The 23,903-nt window shown below is 43.5% G+C and overlaps 1 protein-coding gene across 2 annotated transcripts in view; it reads left to right on the top strand.

Moving 5' to 3' along the window:
• Positions 1-10,794, top strand: part of PRKCH (protein kinase C eta) — a 277,251-nt gene extending 266,457 nt beyond the window's left edge. For both annotated transcript variants that reach the window (XM_064292561.1, XM_064292562.1), the window contains exons 13-14: positions 8,344-8,487; positions 10,190-10,794. In XM_064292561.1, coding sequence (XP_064148631.1) covers positions 8,344-8,487; positions 10,190-10,336 — 291 coding nt within the window. In that variant the 3' untranslated portion in view covers positions 10,337-10,794. The remainder of the gene's footprint in view (positions 1-8,343; positions 8,488-10,189) is intronic.
• Positions 10,795-23,903: the final 13,109 nt, after the last annotated feature.

Raw genomic sequence — 23,903 nt, forward strand, 5'->3', positions numbered from 1 at the left:
GTGCCCGGCTGCTAACCAAGAGGTCAGCAGTTTGAACCTACCAGCTGCTCCGAGGGAGAAAGATGTAGCAGTCTGCTTCCATAAAGATCACAGCCTTGGAAACCCTATGAGCAGTTCTGCTCTGTTCTGTAAGGTCACTATGAGTCAGAATTGACTCAACGGCAACAGATTGGCTGGTTGGTTGTATTCCTCTTCTACCTGAAAACTCCTCAGGTATTTAAAAATACGAACAGTACCCTCCTGTCTTTTCCAACATGAAGACTCCCGTTGTTTGAAATAAAACCAGGTGGTCAGATGGAAGGATTCCTCAGATTCTTTCCAAAACTGTTCCTTTCCTCTCCCTTCTCTTAGTTCCTGCTCTGGGTACGTTTCCCAGCCACATCTCCCTCCATAAAATTAGAAAAATAATCATGTCACATGAGCCACCGAAGGAAGTGCAACATCAGGTAAACACTCAGAATGCTATGATAGCTCATTCAGGTGAAGTCCTGCCCAATATCATGCCAGGAATCCTCCTGACCTGTCAGTCCATGCATTGTCCAGAGTGTTCCAGAATCCAGATAAGATTGGTAGCCTCAAGAGGAGGTTTAGCATAGTGACTGAGAGCAATGACTTATACTGTCAGACAGGCCTGGATTTGAATCTGTAAAATGGGAAAAGTAATCGGGGTTCTTGTAAAGATTGTAAAGAATGAACTTGAAACACTTAACTCAGTTCCTGGTGAAACGGAAGCGTATATAACATGTATATATCGTAGTGATGGCTACCAGTTAGTAAGCTATAACGTAGCTTTTATTAAAAAAAAAAAACTGTACCATTCTCTTCCCCACTTCTGCAGCTTCCCCCTACCCTCACCAGTCTGGATCTCCACATGCTGTGAGAACGGCAGGGCGGTCTACTGCCATGGGTATGCAGATTACTAGTTCCTGCTCTGCCTAGTAAATTCCATCCAGATTCAGTCTGAACAAGCTGGAGCAACTCTCATTCTCTTGGCTCATCCAATATTCTGTAGCAGCACCATTTTGTATAATAACCTCTACTTAGAGAGATTACATTTTATTTCTCCTGAGCTATTCAGAAAATCTGTTATGTGTCTTCCCACCTTCCCATCTTCTACCTACCCCCAGAGGATTGTTGTCAGTCCTATTTTAGGTTTAAAAGTCTTCTCTGCTTCTCCTATGTAAAAAGACTTATTTGTTCCTTAGAATCAACACCAAGTCAAAGCCCTGGTGTTTCTTTCCCACCTGTGCTGCCCCATAAGCTAACTCCCATGTCCCAACCTTGTCCCTGTTACCATTGCCTGGCTGGAGGGTGCTGCTGGTATAGGTCTTTCCCAGGTCTGTGCCTCACCACTGTGGTTGGCATGAAGGGGTGTGAACAGAGAAGGTTGATGACTGATAGGAGAGGGTCAGACTCTACCTGTAGCAGTGACAAAAGGCAGACATGTGTGCCTACAACACACAATGCATTTTGTCAGCGCCAGGGTAGCCATTGGGCTCTCTACCCATGGTGAGATTGGCCATCATGGCTGTGAATCATACTCTGTTCTGTGTCCTGTGTACTTTCTCTTCTCCCCTCCCCAGCACTCTCTATAGAGCCATAAATGCCTCCAGGAGAGTCTTCTGGAATATTGATGGGAATGTGGCACTACTTCCTTCCCTTACCAATTGCCAGTGTTAGCTCCTCTCTCTATCATTTGCTTAAGATCTAAAATTGAACAAAGGGTAGTTCAGTCAGTTGGAGTAACATAGTTCACAAAAATCATGACCTGCATCCTAGTGAAGTGAGTAGCATTTGGAGTCTTAAGACTTTGCGAGCAGTCATCTAAGAAACAACTGCGGGTCTCTACTCACCAAGAGCAAAACAGTAAGAAGGTAACCAAAAGCTCAGAGAAGAAACAAGTCTACACAACCACAACCTCATCTACCCTGCGATCAGAAGAACTAGTTGGTGCCCAGCTACCACCACTGACCATTCTGACCAGGGATACAATAGATGGTCCTGCCTAGAAGGGGAGAAAAATGTGAAACAGAACTCAAATTCTCTTTTATCTATCTATCTGTCTGTCTGTCTGTCTGTCAATCATCTATCTATCTTATATGTCATCTATCTAATCTATATATATACACACACATACATATATACATATATATACATACATATACATATATATGTATATGTGTGTGTGTGTATATATATATCTCCAGACAAACTGGAACAGTAGAGAACAGAGGGCTCCTGAGACTATCACCCTGAGACACTCTTTAAACCTAGAACATAGCCTACCCCTTGAGATCACCTTTTAGCAAAATAGCAGAGTGGCACACAAAATAAAGGATATTACCCCTAAGATTGGTGCTGTACTTAAAAACCATAGTATGAGACCAAAAGGTCAACAATTACTAAAAACCAAAGATGAGAAAATAAGGGGGTGGAGTAACTAGAGCACTGGAAATAGAGCAAACAGAACACAAAGAAAATGTGGACACATTGTGGTAAGTGTAACTAGTGTCACCAAACAACCTGTGCAGAAATTGTCAAACGGGAACCTAACTTACTGTAAATTTTCACTGAAAACTCAATAAAATATATATTTTTTTAATTGAGATTATTATTATTTTTTTTTTTTGCCAAACAACCAAATCCAGTTATGCTGTTTGAACACAACAGTGTTCTCTAGATCCTGGAAGAAAATCTTACTAGACTAATTGCTCTATTTATATAACTAGTCCCCTTTGTATAAAATCAGACAGATTTTGAAAGAGGAAAAAAATTCTTTTAGCCATTGCCTGCATTTTAATGAGTTTAAAAGTACATTTGGATCCTGTTACCTCAAGACTCATTACAAAGGGTCAGCTTAAACCCTGTCCTCTGGAACATCCAGCAACTCAGAACGAAAGCCTCCTCATGTGTAGCTGAGTCCACGAGGCATGACTAGTCCTGTACCTGGTACCAGATTTACAACGAAGTTGCTCTGTGGCAGCCAGCTGCCAACATTTGCTGTCTCTCTTCTATTGTTAAAGCAGATAAAGCTGCATATTAAAGCCTGACTGTTGTTTGTGTTCATGCTCTCAGATTGTCTTAGAAAAGATTTGCCGTCAGAAAAATTGTTTTCCAAAGACCACCACTACTATCCCAGTGTTGGAGCCTGGAACTGAAAGCATCATTTTTCTTGTTCTCACCTTTCCTGGCTGCAAAGTACAGTAAGAGGGAGAGTGGGAAGAAGCCTCAGGGTCATGGGTGACCTCAGGTTTTAGTCTCTCAGAGACTTTCGATCCGTGCCCCTGCCTATAAATGGTTTAACAAGATAATAGTACCTTACCAGTTGCTTTGAGTCAACTCTGACTCATGGCAACCTCACGTGTATGACAGTAGAACTGTGCCCCATGGGGTTTTCAGTGGCTGATTTTTCAGAAGTAAATTGCCAGGCTTTCTTTCAGGTTACCTCTAGGTACGTTGGAACCTTTCGATTAACAGCCAAGCGCATTAACCATTTGCAGCACTCGGGGCCTCCCAAAGATGATAATATTCACATTATTGAGGGCTTCCAATGTGCCAGGCACATTAGATAAATGATCTCATTTACTCCTCATAATAACATTGTGAAGTACCAGAAAATCTCCATTTTACAGATAAGGAAACTGAGGCCCAGAGAAGTTAAGAAATCTGTCCAAGATCACACAGCTCATCAGTGGTGGAGGTGGTATACAAACACAGGTAGCCACAGTGCAGAGCCCAAGCAGGGAATCTTTGTGCCGTCCATATCCATGGAGATCATATGCCCTTCCTTGGTTTGCAGGAAGCTTTTCAGGACATTCTTGTATAAACCTGGCCTAAATTCCTTACAATTCACTTTAGACCTACCCCTCCAAAGGGAGCATGGCTAATAGCTTACCCCTCTAGTCATACCTTCTCTGTAAACTTGGGAGAATTGTTAAGTCTGTTATTCTCAAGGCCAAGTATGTCACTGATTCCTTCAGTTAAATTCCAGTTTAATACTGCCCATGGAAGGGAGAGGAAAATGAAACAACTCCGAACTTTCCTGACTTCGGCTCTTCTTCCCCTTCTCTTCATTTAGCTTGAGACTTACATATGAGGTGGAATTAGATTTTCCACCCCACCTCCTCACTTACTCTTTGCAGCTTATAAAGTGCTTTTACTGGCCCTAGAAAACATTCTGCTTCTTTGAGTAAATGTGTCCAGACTCTTTCATGAAGTCACTTTATTTTTCTCCTTGGTTAACTTTCCCTTTTGGACCACAGTTGGGGAGAAGGTCAGTTGAGGTGAAGCAAGCTTTAAGTTTGACCTTAGACACAAAGAAATTGATTGCATTTAACGGCATTGTTGTTAACTTGTTTGTCATTTGAGCTCCATTAGGAACATAAGGAAATAGAGGAAGCTTTCTGAAGAAGGATTATGCCATAACCGTTCCAGCAGCCCAGAATCAGGTGGTTAGGGAGAGGCCTGTGCCTAGCCTAGGACAGCAAGCCCCTCCTGCCTCCAACTCCCCACCAGTGTGCACCACGGAAGACTTCAAGCTCAGGACAAATGTTAAACGTCCACTTAATTCCCTATCTCCGTCTTTGGAGGGGAATGGTCACAGAAGGGCTACAAGCCTCTCCCCCAAACATTCCACTCCCTTAGCACCACGACCACCCTCCTCCTCCTTGGAATGATTCCCCTTTGGTTTCTGTTTCATGGCACTTGTCCTCCCCTGGCTTTTCATGATCTTCTCCTGCTGCCACTTTGGTATTCTTTCCACTGTATGCTCAGGAACTAGACAGAGTCAATGAGTGAAGCCATTGAGAGTAAAGCCAAAGGAGACATGGCTGACTAAGGATCCTATGCCCCCATTTAAACGGGACCACCACTGTTCAACACCAGGCCATTTTTATCAATAAGAAGTGCAGGCCCAATGTTCTAAGCTACCCCATTTTCCAAGAGACACTGGAAAACTGGACTTTATACGACATTTCCTAGTTTTTAAATGTTTAACAAGAAATTAAAATTATTTTAAAATACTATGTGGGCCAAATAAAATATGTATGAGTCTTGGGGCTGGCTTCAGTTCTATATTCTCTTTCTGCAGTCTTGCCTGCAGTCAGTTTCAGCTCTCACCCAAATGTTGAGGTCTATGTTAGATCTTTATCCCTAGTCCACACTCCAGATTTGCATGGCTAATCGTCTCCATGTGGGTGCCCACACACCTCAAATGCAAAGCTGAGCTTATCCACCTTCCAGAACCTGACGTACTGTAAGATCTCAATAGTGTTGGTTGTTTTTGTCTTTATTTCTCTGACAAAATATTACTACTACTGTATTAACTACTACAACTATGACTCCTATTATTACTACTACTACTAATAATCTGTTGCACCTCTTTTGTTCCCTGTTTCCATTACTCAACACCACCACTCCATCAGACAGTCAGGGAGGACCCTGTGATCTTGGACTCTCTTTCCTTACCTCTTCATCCTAGCTCTAGGCCGTCGGTGGATTGTGCTAATTCTGCCTCTATAAGCCTTCTAGGACTCACATCTAACTTTTTCTTCTTATTAACTAGAAATTATTCTCGTTTCTGAATTTGTGCCTTCTTAGCTATTGCCTCAGCCTCATAACTATTCACCCTGCCACAGACTCTTACTTCCCTGTTCGGGATTTATTTATCACACTGCGGCTAGAGTCATCGTCCCAAGTCACAGGGAAGCTCTTGTCACTGACCTCTTTGTACACTTGTGATGGATCCTACTGGCTGCCCCCAAAGTTACCCAACCATCCCTGCGTGCCAGTGTACTAGGCTATATACCAGGTATATGTGTGCACCTGTGCGTTTGTCCTTGCTGCAGTCTTAGGCACAGTTGTTTTTTTCTTTCATACCCGTGATAGTTGTATTCATCTTCTAAGTCTATTCCATGAAGCCATCCCTTGCTTATCACTACCAGCCCCTAATGCGTGTGTGGACGTATGTGTGTGTGCACATGCATGCACAAACACAGAGACACACACACACACAAGCTACTTGTCAGTCTGTCTTCTAAGTTCCCACAGCATTTTGTCTATGTCTCTTTCCATTTTATCTAGCCTTGTAGGTGAAGTTTGCTTCCTCGTCTCCTTTCTAGGTGATCAGTTTCTTGATGGGAGACATGCTTTATCATCTGTTTATCTCTACACTGCCTTGCATGTAATAAACACCCTGTAAACGTTTGTAAATTCAATTAAAGATTTTTTTTTTAATGGAACATGGCTGCATCTAAAGGGATCAACCAAAGATATACAAAAATCAAAACAAAATGCTGTCCTTATTTAAAAAGATTTCTCAGATTATCAAGCTAAAGAAATGGATATTCTGCCTGTCCTCAGTTCCAGGAATGCAGTTTTTTAGAGGAGCAGGAGCACAATTTGGTCTGCTTTTCCTCAGGCACTGCCCTTTCCAGAATGCCCTGTGGAAGCCTACATTCAGTGCCAGGGCCAGGGAAGAATGAGCAAAGTCTCTCGGACACCAAGGCTTCCGCCACCCTGGCAGATAGAGCTCTGTACTGTTCCACTTGCCCAAAAGGACAAGTTGTGCCCAGACATTCACAAGATGTCCTCTGCTCACATCATTGACAGGCCTGGGAGTTTCCCACAAGCCATCTGGGTCTGTTTTGCTGTCCTTGTATCCTGAGTTTTTTGTAGCATTGTTTTTGTTGTTGTTGTTACTTAGCTGGTATTCCAGTGACTTTTTTAAGGAGAGCACCTACTTTCTTCTTTTATGTAGGTATTTTCCCTTTCCCTTCTGAGTTGCGTAGGCTTACCCAGGGAGAGCCCAGGCAGCGTGAGCTCCTAGCTCTTACAAAACCTAGTTTGTTTATAAAATATGTATTTCCCAAATCTACATTGATCATTGTAAGTGCCTGGAGTGGTAACTTCTCTGGAAATGTGTAGCTCAGAATTCTCCTTTTTCTTTGGGGTTCCACCTCCAATCCAGCACCACCTGTGGCTTTTAATTCCTTGTCCCTGGAAGAAAGGAGTAGCCTTTATACCCCATCAGTGCCTTCATTTTTTTATTAGCTCTTCTTTGAAGTTTTTTTTTTTAAGCATTTTATGAGGTATCTCTGTTCAGATTTGCTTAGGAATTTTGAAGGCTCCTCTCTCCACATTATCATTTTCATTTGAAACAATGCTGGTGACTGCCTCCAAACACTACCTTCTCCTTTCTGCATCTTCAACAAGAATCTCTTTTTATTTACTCCCTAATTCAGCTCCAAAGCAATTTCTATAAACACAGCATTACTTCTGTCTTGTGTTCGTAAATCAGACCTGAAAAAGTGTGCTATTCTAAGTTGCATAGACCTATTTTTAAATAGCTTGATTTAAATACAAAGCAACAACCAAACTTCTTATCCAAGGTAAATTTTCTTTTAAAAATGGAAAATTAAATTAGCTTCAGTGTCTTTGAAATTGAGAATCACATTCTGACCGTGAAAAGTGAATTATCCTGCACTTGTCCTTGCTCAGGAAGTGAGCAAAATATCTTTATTGGCCATTTTGCGAAACTGGATTTAGCTGGAAAATCTTTATAGGAGGAGCTCAGCCCCAAGAATGTTTCCTAATTGATACAAATACAAAGGATTTATATACACATATTGCTTGAATATGTGACAATGCTTGTTCTAATTTTTGGTCTATATTAACAGGTTCCTAGTTTTTTTCTTTAGTTATTAAACCTATTTCAAAATGGGAAAAAGCATCTTGAAGAGAAAAATTTTCACCCAGAACTGTGATGTCTTCGTTACATGAAAAGTGGCCAACTTTTGTAGCCAGAAAAAAAAAAAAAAACTTTAAGTTTCGTTTTTACCATTTATGCTTCATTAAACAGATTTTTTAAATAAGTCCCACTCTTCTCTCTCTGGCCTTGTCAGAGAGCGGGAACGCTGGCTGGCTGGTCAGGTCTTTCAGAAAAATAGCACAGCTGTTCCTAAAAGTAGCCCCATTCATAAGATGCCTGCTGTCTACAACTGCAGTGTTGGAGAAAGGCAGACTATTTTATAAAAAGCTGCTTTTCTTTAAAGAGGAAAAAAAAAAATACATGGTGTTTATGGAAAAGAGAACTAGACCCTTCAGCTTTCTTTTAGTGGCCATGTCTGGATGGAAGTGGGGAAGACCATAAATACACACAAGCAATTGCGCCTTTAGAGATGATTCATACTGGCTATGCTGCTGCTGATGGAAAATCCAGCTAGTTAAGCAAGATCAGCCAGAGCCTCACACAGGCTCTTCTGCCGCAGCTGATACCCGCTATCTTGTGACATACCTGATGTATGTGAATAAATGATACTTACTTTCTCTCTCTCTCTCTCTCAGTTCATGACCAAGAACCCCACCATGCGCTTGGGCAGCCTGCCTCAGGGAGGTGAGCAAGCCATCCTGAGACATCCTTTCTTTAAGGAAATTGACTGGGCCCAACTGAACCATCGTCAACTAGAGCCACCTTTCAGACCCAGAATCGTAAGTGCCCAAGGCCATTATTGTTGAGCCAACTTTCCTTTTTCTTTAAATGTCAAAAGTCCAATGGGCAGCCACATGGCCCCTGTGGAATGGCCAGACCAGAAGTTCCACCTGACACTTTACAGGGCAGCCTCACCTAGGAGTAGGCTGGGCTCTTTGCCCTTGAGGCAACATCTCTCCATGTGCCCAGGACTCATGGAGTTTTCACCTCTCACATACCCTTAACCTAAATTGAAACCTCCCAGGCTTCTGAGATGCCTTTTAACTTTCCAGGTTCCTCCAAAAGAGTTCGGCTGACAAGAAAATTTCTTGTTCCTAACCCGATTTCCTCAGGCCCCTCAGTCAGGGGGCCTTTTGTGCCTTTCCAAAGCCCTTAAGAAAGTAGAGAGGATGTAAAATGTTACCCACTTCACTGGACCCAGGCCCCTTGCCTCAGAGACCCCAAATCTGTAATGGCCACTGTAGCACATAGCTCAGGCCAGGTCAGACCAACCTTGCTTTATCTGGAGGAATACTGGGAGAACCAGGGGTGCCTCCCCAACCTGTGTGGCTGAGCGGAGTAGCCTTTCTGAGTTACATCTAGCTTACAGTCTGGAAGCTGAGCTCTTGCTCATCTGTGGGTCACATACCCCACAGTGGGCAGATAGGGAAGCTGGACCTAGCACTAGATGGAGAGCTGTGAGGAGGAGGATGGTATAAAGGCAGAGAGAACTGTCACTGACTCTAGCAAGAGAAGCGGCAGTCTAATGTTGGTAGAAATTAGCTATACAGCATTAGCTTATAAAGATATACACAACTTCTCCAAACATAACCAGTAATCAGTTGTCATCGAATTGTCCCCATTTCATGGCAACTCCATTTGTGTCAGAGTAGACCCGTGCTCCGTAGGGTTTTCAGTGGCCCATTTTTCAGAAAGAGATCACCAGGCCCTTCTTCTAAAGTGCCTCTAGATGGACTCAAACCTCCAATATTTCATTTAGCAGCCAAGTGTTAACCGTTTGCACCACCCAAGGACTCCTCTCCAAACATACAGCTAGCTTAATCTATAACAGCCTGCTAAACCATTGGATGTGAGGCATCCAGAGAAAAAGCCATTTTGTTTAATGGGTTTCCCTCAGGAGCTCTTCTGGGTTTAGGGAACACTTCGTTTTCAAAGGCTGGAGCCTGTAGTCTGGACGGCACAGCTGTTCCAGCAGGTCATAATGCGTCTGACCAGTGAGAAAAACGAGAGGCAATTGTTCCCTAAGCTCCACATTTCTTGAAGTTTCTCAGAGAAAATCTCTTCAAGCAAACAATAGGTCGGGCAAGTGTGAATTTACTCAATCCCTGTTGACAAATACATGAGCTCAGGGGCCCCTCAGGAAGGGCAGTTAAGAAGTGGAGCTTCGGTGAATGGAGAATAAAGGGTGAGGGGGCCACCTGGTTCAGGTGACCAACTAATTCCTTAACCCCCCAGGCTGAGGCTGGCCTGCTCAGCAAGATTTTTCATGGGATTAGAGAATTGGTGGTTACTAAATACCTTAATAATAGATGATGCAGTAGAATTGCTATAAAGTACTATTTAATCATTATCATAACTGTGAATAATGATGCTGATAGAGCTACAGAGCAGTTCTCTGAAGTCATTGGAACAGGTTCAGTCCCATGAGAGATGAGTAAGTCTCAAGTGCATAAAATCTGACCCTTGTTTCCTTTTTGACAGAAATCCCGAGAAGACGTCAGTAATTTCGACCCTGACTTCATAAAGGAAGAGCCAGTTTTAACCCCAATTGATGAGGGACATCTTCCTATGATTAACCAGGATGAATTTAGAAACTTTTCCTACGTATCTCCAGAATTGCAACTGTAACCTTATGAGAAATGAGAGAGATGGTATGAGAATCAAAAGGGAATTGAGATTTTCTAGGAATTTCCTTGTGAGAACACCTCAGCACCAGCCTTAGAACAAGAACCTTACCTTCAAGGAGCAGGTGGAGAATTCTACAAAGGACAGAGCTTCAAGAGATCAACTATTTCAAGTCCTGAGGGAGCCATGGTTCTGGAATTAGTTGATATCGAAGTGAGATTTCAAGAAGTATCTTGCTCAACCCATGTGTTTCCAATGGCTATTTGGGGCTTGGGAAAGTAACAAGAGCCAAAATGAGAAAAAGTATGAAGAATAAACTCAATATTAAAAATTCTGAGCCAAGCAGGCTTTTTACCTCATGAGGTAAATCAAGACTTTGACTGTATGGACCAGTTTTGTTCTTCGTGGAGCCAATGAATCCCCAAGACTGGCTGTCTGCAAAAAAAAAAAATGCCCCTAAATGCTAATGAAGAATTTAAAGATAGTTTAAAAGGAATGAATGGCTTTCCAAGCAGAATGATTTCATCTGAAGAAACAAAAATTGGCATCAGTAAAACTCACAACATAACGCCCAATTTCAAAAAATATGCTGAAGTACCAAGACAACCAATATTGCTTATTCTTACCCTCATTTAATAGATATTTATTGAGTACCCAGTGAGAAGGTGCCAGAACACCCAATTGTGTAAACGGCGTATTTGCTTTAATGGAGCTTCATTCTAGAGTTTATTAATTTACCTGGATATTGTTTGCATTCTGTGAAATGCCTTTCCATATTGCATCCATGACACTTCTTTGTCTGCATATAACTCTTTTTCACAGAAGAAAAGCCACTGCTCCAAAGCAACTTTCCACATGGTCAGGAGGCAGAACCAGAGGCGCTTACTGCCTGCTGACCTATGGGATCTCACTGTGGGACGATGTGTCGATATTGCTCTGGACTCTTAAGTGAAGAACTGCACGCCACTCGTGTCATGGTTTATACGTTCACAGTGTGTTTAAATTATACTTTAAGAGAAAATGATGTGTGTTTGGTATAAACTTTAATAATTAGAATTGGATCTCAGAACACGTACATTTATGAAAGAAGGAGCTTACAATATGTAACCATGTATGTAGTTGGAAAATGTTATCTGGCTGGAAATAAATACTTTTTTTAGCAAAAGAAATTTTTTGTCTGGAAAAATTGATGCAGCTCCCCACTAGGGGATTAGATTTCTAATCAGAATTAAAGCTTGGGGCAAAATGGATAGCACTCTTGATCTAAAGCAAATTCCAGAAAGGAGAGGTTGGCATAATCTTCTGCGTATCCCTGAAATTACCTTTCATCCTCTGACCAGAACTTCTGTTCTGAATCAGGGTGATGACTGCTAAGCATTGCTGCAACCAATTAATTCTTGAAATCCCAGTGGCTAGACATCTGGGTTTTGGGTTTAGACATAATAAATGCGTATTTATCATTCACATAAAGTTTAGTGCAAGTCTGATGGCCCCCCGCTGTCTTGGAACTAATCTAGAAAGTGGAGATTCTCAGGTTGTCATAGTCAGGGAAGAGAGAGATGGAAGAGGTGCTCGCTGCTTAACTGCTCTCCTAGGAGGGACACAGGTCACCTCTGCTCACCTTTGGTTAGACGGAACACAGTCTCACTCCAGCTACAAAAGGTGTAGGAATTATAGAGCAACCAAGGGATATCAGGCTAGTACAGACACCTGCTCTGGGTTATTTTTTGCATCTCAACGTGAGAAATTACTTTTGAATGAAAAGAATAGATAAGATCCTCCCGTTACATTTGTGTAGGACGTAGCAGTTCATAGGCGCTCTCACCTACATAATTTCACTAGGTCATCACAGCATGCCCATGGCATAAGCAGGTCATTCAACCACTGTTTCCACTATTTACAGTAGGAATCCGGTGCTACATTTTACACATGAGAAGAAAGCAGAGGTTCAGTGGGGTTAGTGGATGGCCCAAGGGTTTCAGGCTTGGTAAGGAGTGGGCCCAGGGCTAAAGCCTCAATCTTTGATGTTCTAATCCAACAGACTTCCAGGAAACTGAGGGATCATACTGATTTGGGGACTTCTTGGCCTTCAGAGTTACCTTACAGCTCAGGATCTTCTACTGCTCTGTGGGATTGATTAGCTACTTCATGTGGTTCTTCATGCTGGCAGAAAACCATGAAGAATAAACTAAACCTATGTTTTTACAAAATCCATTCATGATCATAGCCACACAAAGGAGGCAAAATGTTCTCTTTGTTGAGTTTGTGTGATTACTTGCTTCCCTCTCACAGTCTGTTCTCAAGCCTGCTACCTGGGTCTCCCACTTTGGGTTAAGTCCATTCTTTTGAGATAATTCCAGAGTTATCAGACAGGCTATCCAATGGCTAATGATTTGGGTATGATAGGATTTCTGGTGCTTTCCTTCTCACCTTCTTCTTTTACATGTGATGAGAGAGAAGAGTATGGGACGTTTTGTCTAAAACTCAAAGTCTCCAGTCCCAGGATTAGAGCTCCACTTCACATCTTTCATAAGTTCTCTTAAGCCTCATGCCCCCTTTCTGAGGGATCACAAGCCTACCCTTGTCTGTACTTCCTGTGCGGCAGGCTGGCAGTGAGCCCTTCAGTCAGCAAGTGCTGAGTCCACTGGGGCTGCCAGCTTCCCGGAGCTCAGCTGGTAGCCCGAAGGTCAAAACGAGGTTACACTGTGACCTTTCATCCCTCAGATTCTCTTCCCTTTTGGGTAAGGAATCTTGAGAAATACTCAGACATTAGCATCCTACCATCCTCCCCAGCCCAGTCTTCATGCCCACACCCATTTGACCCTACTCTGTCAATCTTATACACACTGACTTAACTAGACATGTGGTCTTGAAGTTTTGAAAGAATAACTGCAAAACATTTGCCTTGAGATATGTCGATCAGCCTTTGATTGTGAAAGATGTTTTAACTTAATAGCTAACAATCATTGAGTGCTTATTATGTGTGAGGCCCTATTCTAAAAAGTTATATTTACACAGTCACTACCCCATGATGTGGGTATGTTTACTTCATTGTACAAATGGGGAAACTGAGGTACAGGGAACTTTAACTTGCCCAAAGTCACACAACTATCTGTAGTAAGGCAGGAATTTGGACCAGGCAGTTTAAAGAGTCCGTACTTTAAACCCAATTTGGTGAGGGTCTTCTATTAAGGTCAATTCTATTCTTCCTATCTTTGTGGAATTTTGAGATGATTTAAAAAAAAAAACATTGTCTAGTCAATTCTGACCTTATAGAACCAAACCAAACCCACTGCAGTCGAGTTGATTCCGACTCATAGCGACCCTATAGGACAGAGCAGAACTACCCCATAGAGTTTCCAAGGAGCACCTGGCGGATTTGAACTGCCAACCTCTTGGTTAGCAGCCATAACACTTAACCACTATGCCACCAGGGTTTCCGACCTTGTAGAAAGGGTGGTATAAAAATGGCTTGGAGGCAGTGTCGGACCTCATCCAACCCCACAAGCAGGAAGAGAACCAAGAGCAACAGCCCAAGGCTGATTGCTATGAGTTGGAGGTCAGACACGCCTCCTCTCTCCACCACCTTTACCAATTCTGGCATCAACTGTCCCCCCCACAGCACTCTCTATTGGGTTTGGTAATTCATTGCAGTGGCCACACAGAACTCACAGACCATACTCACAATTATGAGGTTTATTAGGGAAGTAAGTTACAATTCAGGCTCAAGAACACTTAGGATACAGTTCGTCCATCAGGATAGCCTCTCCCTTGCCCTCAGTCTCTGCCCAAAGGCACTCAGCTTTTTCCATGGGCCAGGAAGCCCACCACACTGTCTACTGTGTCTACTGCTGCTGGGTCTCTCCTTCCTTGGTGGTGGTGGGCTCCTCCCCTCTGCTCTGGAATTGGCTCTCTTTTAAGGTAAAACTGACCAGTCCCCTCGGTTGGCCACAATTACCCTATCACACAATCACCTGGGTGGGAGTTTCAAGACCATGGCTAGAAAGGCCACACACAAAAGTAATTAATCCACCACAGGTGGAAACTGGAGTTAGCAAGGAGCACAAGATAAAATTGCCAGCCAGGCAGGACAGTATTAGTCATTCCCTCGGCAATACCTTTTATCAGCAGTGAGATTATATGATTTGGATTTCAAGGACCCGGAGTTGCTAAGCATCCACCCCCAGGGAACTGGGTCAGGCCAGAGTGATAAAATCCAGACATGGACTTCCATGAGGAAGAAGAAATAGTCTGGGTCATAATAGATTCTGTGAATGCTGTCTGAGCCCCTGGAGCAGCTGCTGAGCCTTGGTGGGATTATCCAATCCTCTCCTGTTATCTCCTAGAGGAACCTTCTCATGTTTCAATAACTCCTTGCCACCCTACCCTGCGGCCTCATGTGGCATCATCAGGAAGAAAGCATGTATGGTGCCTACCTTGGCGGCTGTGTCTTTACAGCTACAGAGCTAATGCAACTTGGTAGCAAAGAAAAAGGTAAAGATAAAAACACCCCCTTTATCACTTATTGATCTTAATTAGGTGCACATTGCTTTGAAAATATTCCATCCCCAGATCTGACTTCGGCAGTTTCACAGGCAAACGCCACCGAGCTTTATATCTTCTTTATTCCCAGGCATTGCCATCTGGTTGTTCAGTCAGGCAGTGTTGACTTAAGATGGCTAGACAGCCCCACTGTGATTGCCCCTGGCTCAGAGTCATGCTGGGTCTGATAACTTCTCATTTTGCGTCATCCGAGGATAAAACTCGGATACAACCTTTTTGCATTTGCAATGGAAATGAGCTCTGTGGTCAGATGTTCCTCTACACCGCGTTGCCGTTCTGACAGAACAGGCCAGAGCACGGCTATGAATGTGCTTTGTAGTCTCTCTCTCTTCCTGTGTTGGACTAGAACCAAAACTCAGGGTGCCATCCTCTGCTGCAGCCTGTCCCAGCCTCCTGCATCACCTCCACTCCCTGTCCTCGCTCTTTACTCCTCAGGGTAATAAGTCAGCCCTGTCCTCTCTGTCTCCCCCACTTATTCCGTTTGTTTTTCAGAGCCTAACCTATTATGTAGCCAGTTTTCCAGCCACCAAGATGACATAAAATTCAGATTTGCATATTTATTTTACAGGTTCTTCTAGCACTTAGAAATGGCAGTCACCTTTTCCATGTGTTTCTACATCTTTCCATCACCCTATGTCAGCTCTTGCCCTTGCATGCACTGTGAGATTAGCCCTGGCCTACACTGCCCACCACAGTTCTCAGGGGCAAGATGTCACAGTGGTTAAGAGCACTGGCTTGAGTGGGTGCAGACCTTTGAGACCTTTGTGCTGTATGTTCTTGAGCAAAGTGAGTCACTTCCCTAGATTTCAGTTTTCTCATTTGTGAAATGGGGATGAAAATAGTACCTGCCTACCTTGTATTATTACTACAGGGATTAACTGTGATATTATATGTCAAGCACCTAGTACAGTGCTGGGACGTAGAAAACGCTCAGTCAGTGTTAGCTTTTAGTATTATTGGCCACTCCACAGAGGACAATGGGAAGGGTGCTTGTGATGTCTACCAGGAAATGGACAGAGAGGGACACCCATGTTCTCCATGCCGCTGCCGGTGTCATCTGATGTGGACACTCTGCTTGCTCCCAGTTGGAGGGATTTTACTTTTCTAAGTAGTTGGCTGCCGAGACTCCTCGGGAGACTTGTAGAAAAACTTCTCCTAGGATGTTTTAAGTCCATCCTTCTTCTAATTGACATGCAGGATTAGTCTTAAGTTTGCAGCTTTGTTCTGTTCATTCTAAAAAAGAGCAGCCAAAAATACCCATGGTTTTCCCTAAAATGTTTTTTCCTCTCCAACCTTTCAGGAATTCTTTTGTTCTGCCAGCTTTTACATGAAGGCACATTTCATTCACTCTGACTACGTAATGCAGGGACTACACCCCAACACCACTACACGCTGGCCACTCTCTGTCCTCACATGCCTCTGGACCAGTTCAGAGATCAAAGAACATGTGCTGAAGGTGTTCAGGAAGCCCTGGCATTCAAAGCCAATCACAGAACCAAGAACCTTTCCTTCCTAGATTAATGTATCTGTGAAGCAGGCTCTTAGTAAAACAAGAGTCCCACCAGGCCTGTGTACTCTTACTGGAAATGCCTGTGGCTGCTCACTGGAGCCACAGCACCCTTGTCCCCATGCAATGGCCCTCCCAGACCGCCTAGGGCAACCTATGCTGCCAAGGCAGTTCTTACCCCACAGAGACTTCATTCTTCTGAGAGCTGGGACCACAGCTAGAAGAATTTAGGTTAGACAAAGTGAAGATTGTGCAGCACTGAGTGTGGTCAAACATTCAAATGGGCTGGAGAGGGTAAGACAGGATTCTTCTTTGGAAGCATTTCAAATCAGTCGGTTCTCAAGAACCTGAGGTTGTATGGTAGTCATTTGACATGAAGGTTCCAGAAATAACCTCGCAAGTTTTCTCCTAGCCTGTGTTCTCTGGTCTACGAATGAGCAGAAGGATATGCCTGATCAGCCTCCACCAGTAGATACCAACCCCATAAAACTCTTGCCACACACAAAACCTCCATCACTTGGATTTCCTCCCTGTTCATCTCTGTGCAACCATCACACTCTAGCACATGTGCACGCGCTGAGTGCTCTGTCTACCCAGTATTCCTCTTAGGCTTACACAGATCACTTATTCCAAAAGTCACATGCACACCAATATCTTACACCTGGTTACCTTTCATATTTTCATTCTTGTTCATGCATGGCAAAGAAAAAGGCTTTTTAAAATTAAGATCAGCACAAAAAGGATAAGTCCCCTTCTAGCAACTTGTAAAGAACTACTCGTGGATGAAATAGAAACCAGGATTCTTCACCTTGACTCCCACCACCTCCCTCCCTTTTTTTTTCTTTCTCAAAGAGAATAGCTTTCAAGACTAAAAAGGCACAATACTCAACAATAAAATTCCAGCCCAAGGTACACATTGTGGTTGTTAGCTGCCATTAAGTTGATTTCCACTCATTTCGAGCCCATGTACAACAGAACAAAATGATGTCCAGTGTTATCCTCACAACCCCCAGCATGTGTCCATCTTTGCAGCCACTGTGCCAGTCCATTTCACCAAGGGTTTTCCTTGCCCTCATTGGCCCTCTACTTTGCCAAACATAATGTTTTCCTCCCACAAAAAGAGATTATATAAAGCATCCAGGCAATTATGGGCAAAATTGCGGGGAAGAATTATTTAAGCAGGAATTTATTAGCACTGAAAGCTGTGTTCATCATTAGGACTGTGTACGGTTCACAAAAAACAGTTTTGAAAGTCCACTCTTGTTTTCTTTTTTGTCAGTCACCAGATGGGTCAGAGGTATGCGGTAGGTTTAATATAGCTGACTTTAGCAAGATATAAGGAAAGGCTTTGCCTCTTCTTGTGGCCACGCTGAATTCAAGATACAAAGGTACCCAAAACGCGGCAACTAATAGATTAGCATCAATCTGGAATAGTGTGCTGTAACCTTGTGTAACCCCTGCTCCCATGGGATTAGCATACAAATTTCAAACCTGCCTTTAATCTTATTTGAGATTACAAACATTCAACATAGTGACTAAAAAAAAAAAAAAATCAGACAGTGGGACAAAGGGCTACTTTGTTTTCAAACCATCATGCTCTCCCAGGAAATTCTGATACAGAAAAGCAAACTGGAGCCTGGAGATTCATTCATTCATCCAGCTAATATTTATCTAGCACCTGGTGGCACACTGGTTAAGAGTTTGGCTGCGAATCAAAAGGTTGGCAGTTTGAATCCACCAGATGTTCCTTAGAAAACTTAGAGGGGCAGTTCTACTCTGTCCTATAGGGTCGCTATGAGTTGGAATCCCCTTGATGGCAGTGAGTTTTTGGTTTATATGTCAGGCAAGGAGCCCTAGTGGCTCAGTGGTTAAATGTTAGATGCTATAACCCAAAGATTGGTGATTCAAACCCGCCAGCTGCTCTGCAGGAGAAAGACGTGGCAGGCTGTTTCTCTAAAAATTACAGCCTCGGAAACCTTATGAGGCAGTTCTACTCTGTTTTATAGGGTCACCATGAGTGGGAATCGACTTGATGGCAAGGGATTTTGGTTTATATGCCAGGCATGCTCCAGTTGCTGGAAAAACTATGTGAAAAAACACCCAAAGATCCCTGCATTCGTGGAATTTACATTCTGGTGGTCTTGTTATTGTTAGTTGCCATCAAGTCAATTCCAACTTATAGAAACCCCATGTATATGGAGTAGAATTACACTCCATATGGTTTTCAAGGCTTTCAGAAGTACATCTCCAGGCCTGTCTTCTGAGGAACCCCTGGGTAGGTTCGAAAAACCAACGTTTTAGCTAGTACTTGAGAACTTGACTGTTTGCACCACCCAGGGACTCCATACATTTTAGTGCAGAGGTGCCATATTGTTTACCCAAATTGACCCACTCAGTGGTAAGACATCCCTGTGGTCTGCCGTCCACATAATTGCATCCATGGCACATGGCACATTGTAGGTGCTTACAAAATTTGTGTTGTTGAATGATACAATCAGAGCTGGGTGTCAAACCCACACTTTTTCACTCCAAAGATAGTACTTCAACAGCTCCATGATGAAGCAATAAATTTACGAAATTAAGTGTAACCCGTACTTGGGTCTGTACAGCTAATTACATCAGGACCAAATATCAGGGATATGAGTGGCAGCATGAGTAAAAAATTAAGGGGTGGTTAAGAAAGTAAATTCCACGTATTTATTCATCCACCAAATATTTATTAAGATTTTTGGACTTTTTTCCAAGTAATGGAGATACAACAATGAGTAAGATAGGCATGGTCCCAACCATCTTGGAGCTTACAGTGTAGCAAATATATAACAGAGTACACTGGCTACATAGATAGGTAGGTAGGTAGATAGACAGACAGACAGACAGACAAATACATAAATGCGACCTTAGGCCCTAGAGTTAGAAGTGTGGTGTCTCAGATGAGGGGGATGATCACCCTACTCAGCTTTGCCATGGTTAGACAGTGCCTGGAAAACTCGACTCAGTTCTAGTCATCTTCACTGAGAGATACAAAGCTAGATCATATTCAGGGAGAGTGAACCAGTTAATGAAGCGAGCAAAAAGCATATAACACAGCAAGTGAGGAGGTAAACTGGAGGTTAATCTGAGAATAAAAGACGAGATTGTTATACGACTTTGAAATATGCTGCTCACCAAATATATTCAGCTCTCCACCTCCTGAACACATAGTAAGAGCCACTTGGACAGTTATGGGTGAGTGAAGAGCAGAAGTGATGTACAATCCTTCCAAGCCAGGACATTTTAGTATTGCTGAGACGCTCTTTCCCCAATGAATGGCAATGATGAGAGATGGCAGCTGGGCTCTGACAGCCTGGGTTCCTGGGTGATTAACAGGAACAGAGACCCCAGCCAACCCTTGATGGACATCTTTCATGAGCAAGAAAATGTTGTTGTTGTTTATCACTGGTATTTAATGCTGCTGAGATTATGGGATTATTTGTTACTGCAGCATTACCTTGTCTGTCCTGACTGATAGGCCTTCCATGTGGATAGGGGCTATTCTGATAACATATGGCTCCCAGGATTAAAATTAGGACCATGTCAGGCTGCAACAGGGGCTGCAGAGTTTGTTTGAACATAAAAATGAACTTCTTTACAAAGGTGCCCAAAAGTATAATGGATTTCCTAGAAAGGGAAGAAGTTTGCCATCACTGGACATCTTTAAAGACCCTGGGTGGCACAAATGGTTAAGCACTCGGCTACTAACTGAAAAGTTGACAGTTCGTGTCTACCCACAGGCACCTTGGAAGAAAGGTCTGGTGATCTGCTTCTGAAAGATCACTGCCTTGAAAACCCTATGGAGCAGTTCTACTCTGCACACATAGGGTCACCATGAGTCAGAATTAATTTGACAGTAACGGGTTTGGTTTTTGGTTTGGTTTGGTTGGACATCTTCAAACATAGTCTGTACAACCATTGGTGGGTATGATGAATAGGTGAGACTAGATAACCACAGACATCCCTTCCAACCCTGAGAGGCTATTATGCCACCATCTGGGATGGACTTAATTGTGTGCTTCCCTGGCCCACTGGGGCAGGCCTGGAGTGGGCTCCCCATAATGTTTCCAATGGCTACATGCTGAGGCCCTTATTGCTTTCACTGTGCCACACAGTCAGGAATTTGTGCTCATCATGGCCAGGGGCTCAGCAGTTGTGTACAGAAATGCACAGCTGCTCAGAAGGCAAAGAGACCAAGCAAATAATCAAGGCTTTCTTGGCTCAATGTCCCCTAGGACGCCTGTTTGCATGAGGACTACAACCTTTGTATCCCAGAGGCTTTACGAAACCTCAGGGATTCACCCCTAATGGTTTGTTGCTCATCATCACGTTTATTCTGCCTTCTAGAAACAATAGCTATTCCTCCTTCCTAACAATGCAGAACTCCAGTGTAAAGATATGTTCTGGGGAGTTTTTTTTTTTTTTTTCTGGAGGGGGAAGAGGAACATGGTATTTAGAATCAAATGCTAGGTTTAAGCACTTGCCCCATTTTCTGGTGGTTTGTTGGAGCTGGCTCACAAGAACCAATTCTAAATATCTCTTCCCAACTCAGTGTTCAGTGGGCTTATGACAGTAGCTTGAAATTGGCCATGATAAGAGTATTTATACCATGGAAATTGGTACATACTACAAATCAAGGCTTTTCTTTTCTTTGAGATCCAGCTTACCAGGACACCCCTGAAAATAGTGAGAAAATCATGGTCTTTGGAGCTAAGACGGCAAGAGCTAGTTTCACCCTGGCTCAGCTCCTACTACTAGCTGCTATTATTGAGGAAAAACATTTAATCTTCTGTGAGCCTTAGTTTCCTTGTCTCTAAAATGGAGATAATAATAAAAATCATGATATTAACTTCATCCTACGGTAGTATGAGGATCAAATGAGATAATGTCCACAGATCACTGAAATTAAGCTAAGTTCCTTCATGTTGATGTACATGTAGACAACAGTATCCAGAGATAGAAAAAGGGAATATACTTAAATTGTGGCTCTTTTTCAAAGTGTGAAAAATCTTCCCAGAAATTTCCCAAGAACCTCACACCCTCATATCCCACTGGCCAGTTTAGAGTCACATGCCCATGCCTAAAGCCAATCCCTTGACTTGGGAAATAGAAGCCAAGCAACACTTCCTGAGGGTGCCCTGGAATCCCAGTTGGGTTTGGTGGGATTTTTAAAGCTCTCCAGTTGGCTCCATTGTGCAGTGGCATAGAGTCTAAGCATTAGACATACTATGACTTAGCCCTCTGAGGTTGGGGAGAGGTTCAATCTCCTCTTAAGGACAAGGATGGAGAACAAATTCAGAGTTTTAGGAATGTGAAAGAGGATGGAGGAGGAAGGATGGCTCAGCAGTATAGGCTCTAGCCTCCATTCCTAGCTACTACATGATCTTGAGGCACAGAGTTCAGCAGGAAAAACTGGGGGCATTAAGGAATGGTTGTTCTTAGAGGTTAAGACACATAACTGAAAACAGAAATGATATCTTGGATTAAGCTTTGAGAAAATGGGTCTGTAATGAGGAGTGGCGGGGCGGGGTGGGGGGGGAGGTGAATTAAGAAAGCACTTGCAACTTACCCTGATTGCATAAGATGTGGCCAACAGTGGTTTCTGAAGAGGACTGTGCTGTTCATTGTGCATCTCCTATGCTGCAGCGCTGAGCTAAGCCTGGTGAGGACCACTGTGTGCTTACTGTATACAAAACCTGAGGTAGAGCCACAGGTACAACAGACTTCTTCATTTGGTCTACATCTTCTCAGAATATAGCAGCCTAAGTGGGATTCCAGGGACTCACTTCCTGAGGCTCAGATTTGTCTACTTGCTTTCAGGGGCCTGTCAACAGCACCTGCTGAGTGTATATTGTGGACTCTGAAGGAATATGGACTTTGGAGTCAGGAAACACAAATTTGAAACTTGACTTTGCATTCACCCCGGGCCAGTTGCTAACCCCTCCCAAGTCTTGCTCCCTTCATTTGTTAAACTATCATAACAGTAATAATACCCACCTCGCAAGATTGTTATAAACTCTTAACTCAGTGCAAATTTTAGTTATATTTAGTGTAACTGAGGAATTAAATTTAAAGGTAGAGACCTTTAGTTCATCCAGAATTTCCCCATTGAAAGGCTCCATAAACCATAATTCATGGAAGGAGGAACCATATACCAGTTCTTCCTAGAGGGGGTATGGGGTTTAGTCACTGCTTCTAAGAGCAGGCCTCTATGTCTTGGTTCCATCTGTTTTATTCCCCAGGTGCTCCCACTCATTAGCTTTCCATTTGCCCTCTGCTCAGTGGGGGAAAGGATAAGAAAAGTGGAACCAAGGATTTTTATTTTTTATGTTTCCCACCTCAGTCTGTCTATGAGGCAAAACAGGAAAACTCCAGAGTTTCTCCTCGCCTCTTCCCCGCACATCCAGCTGCCTCCCATCAGAAATCCCATTCCAAATGAACGTTGCTGCACTTACAAAGCAGCAGAGAGACTTGGGTTCTTCTTTATTTCTCCTTTATCTCAGAGAGAAGCAGACACCAGAGTCAAGCAGGGGGCACTTCCAAACCAGTACCTTATTTCTGAGAAAACACACACACACACACACACACACACACACAAAACAAGACTGAGTGCATATAGACCAAGGAGCTTCCTGTCTCAGGCCAGCTGGAGGGCTGGGCAGGGCCAGAGAATGCATCTTTGTGAAATGCAGGGACAAAGTGAAGGTCTCTGCTCCTTCCTCAGCTGGGGAATCAGGGAAGTCCGTCACTTCTGGCTGACTTGGAGTCGCCCATCCGCTTCCACATGACTCCGGTGCCAGCCAGGCAAATGCATGGCCGGGTTCCAAAGGCCTTGACCAGAGCTCAGAGAAGGCAGAGCCCTGAGGTCAGCATCCTGGGCCCACCCAGGCTGGATAAGAAAGTACAGAAGCAGTGGAGGCGACTGGATCCCAGGTCCCAAGAGGGAAATAAAGACACGTTAGAAACATTATGTCTGGAATCTCATGTGCTTGACTGCTCAGGAACGCGTGGCTTGAGTAACTTTATGGTTTGACTTACAGGAAGGCCTGATTGGGGTAGAGCAGGAATGTTGTAATGGCTCGGGATCACCTTGGAAAAATCATTCATCAGCCAGCCCAGCACGGCAATTCCAGGAAGCAGCTAGTAGTGAATCAGCAGCCTCCCCTCTCCTTGTGGCTTCAGGAAGCATGCCCAGGGCCTCACCCTCTCCTCTTCAAGGGAGGAAACACCCACCATCCACACACCAGCTCTTCTGGAAGGGACTGGGGTGGGGGTGCGGGCAAGGGAGGAGGTGCTCCATGGCAGCTCCCCCCACCCCAGAGGTAGAGGAAAACAGGATCAGAAGGGAGACCTCTAGGCCCCAGGTTCTACCAGGGTCTTTTGGAAAGATTTTCAGGCTTTTGATATAGCAAATCAGTCCATAGCTCCTAATTCTCTAGGCTGGAGTTTACAACAACCACAAAACTAGGT

Source organism: Loxodonta africana, chromosome 10, assembly GCF_030014295.1.
Source record: "Loxodonta africana isolate mLoxAfr1 chromosome 10, mLoxAfr1.hap2, whole genome shotgun sequence".
Classification (NCBI taxonomy): Eukaryota; Metazoa; Chordata; class Mammalia; order Proboscidea; family Elephantidae; genus Loxodonta; species Loxodonta africana.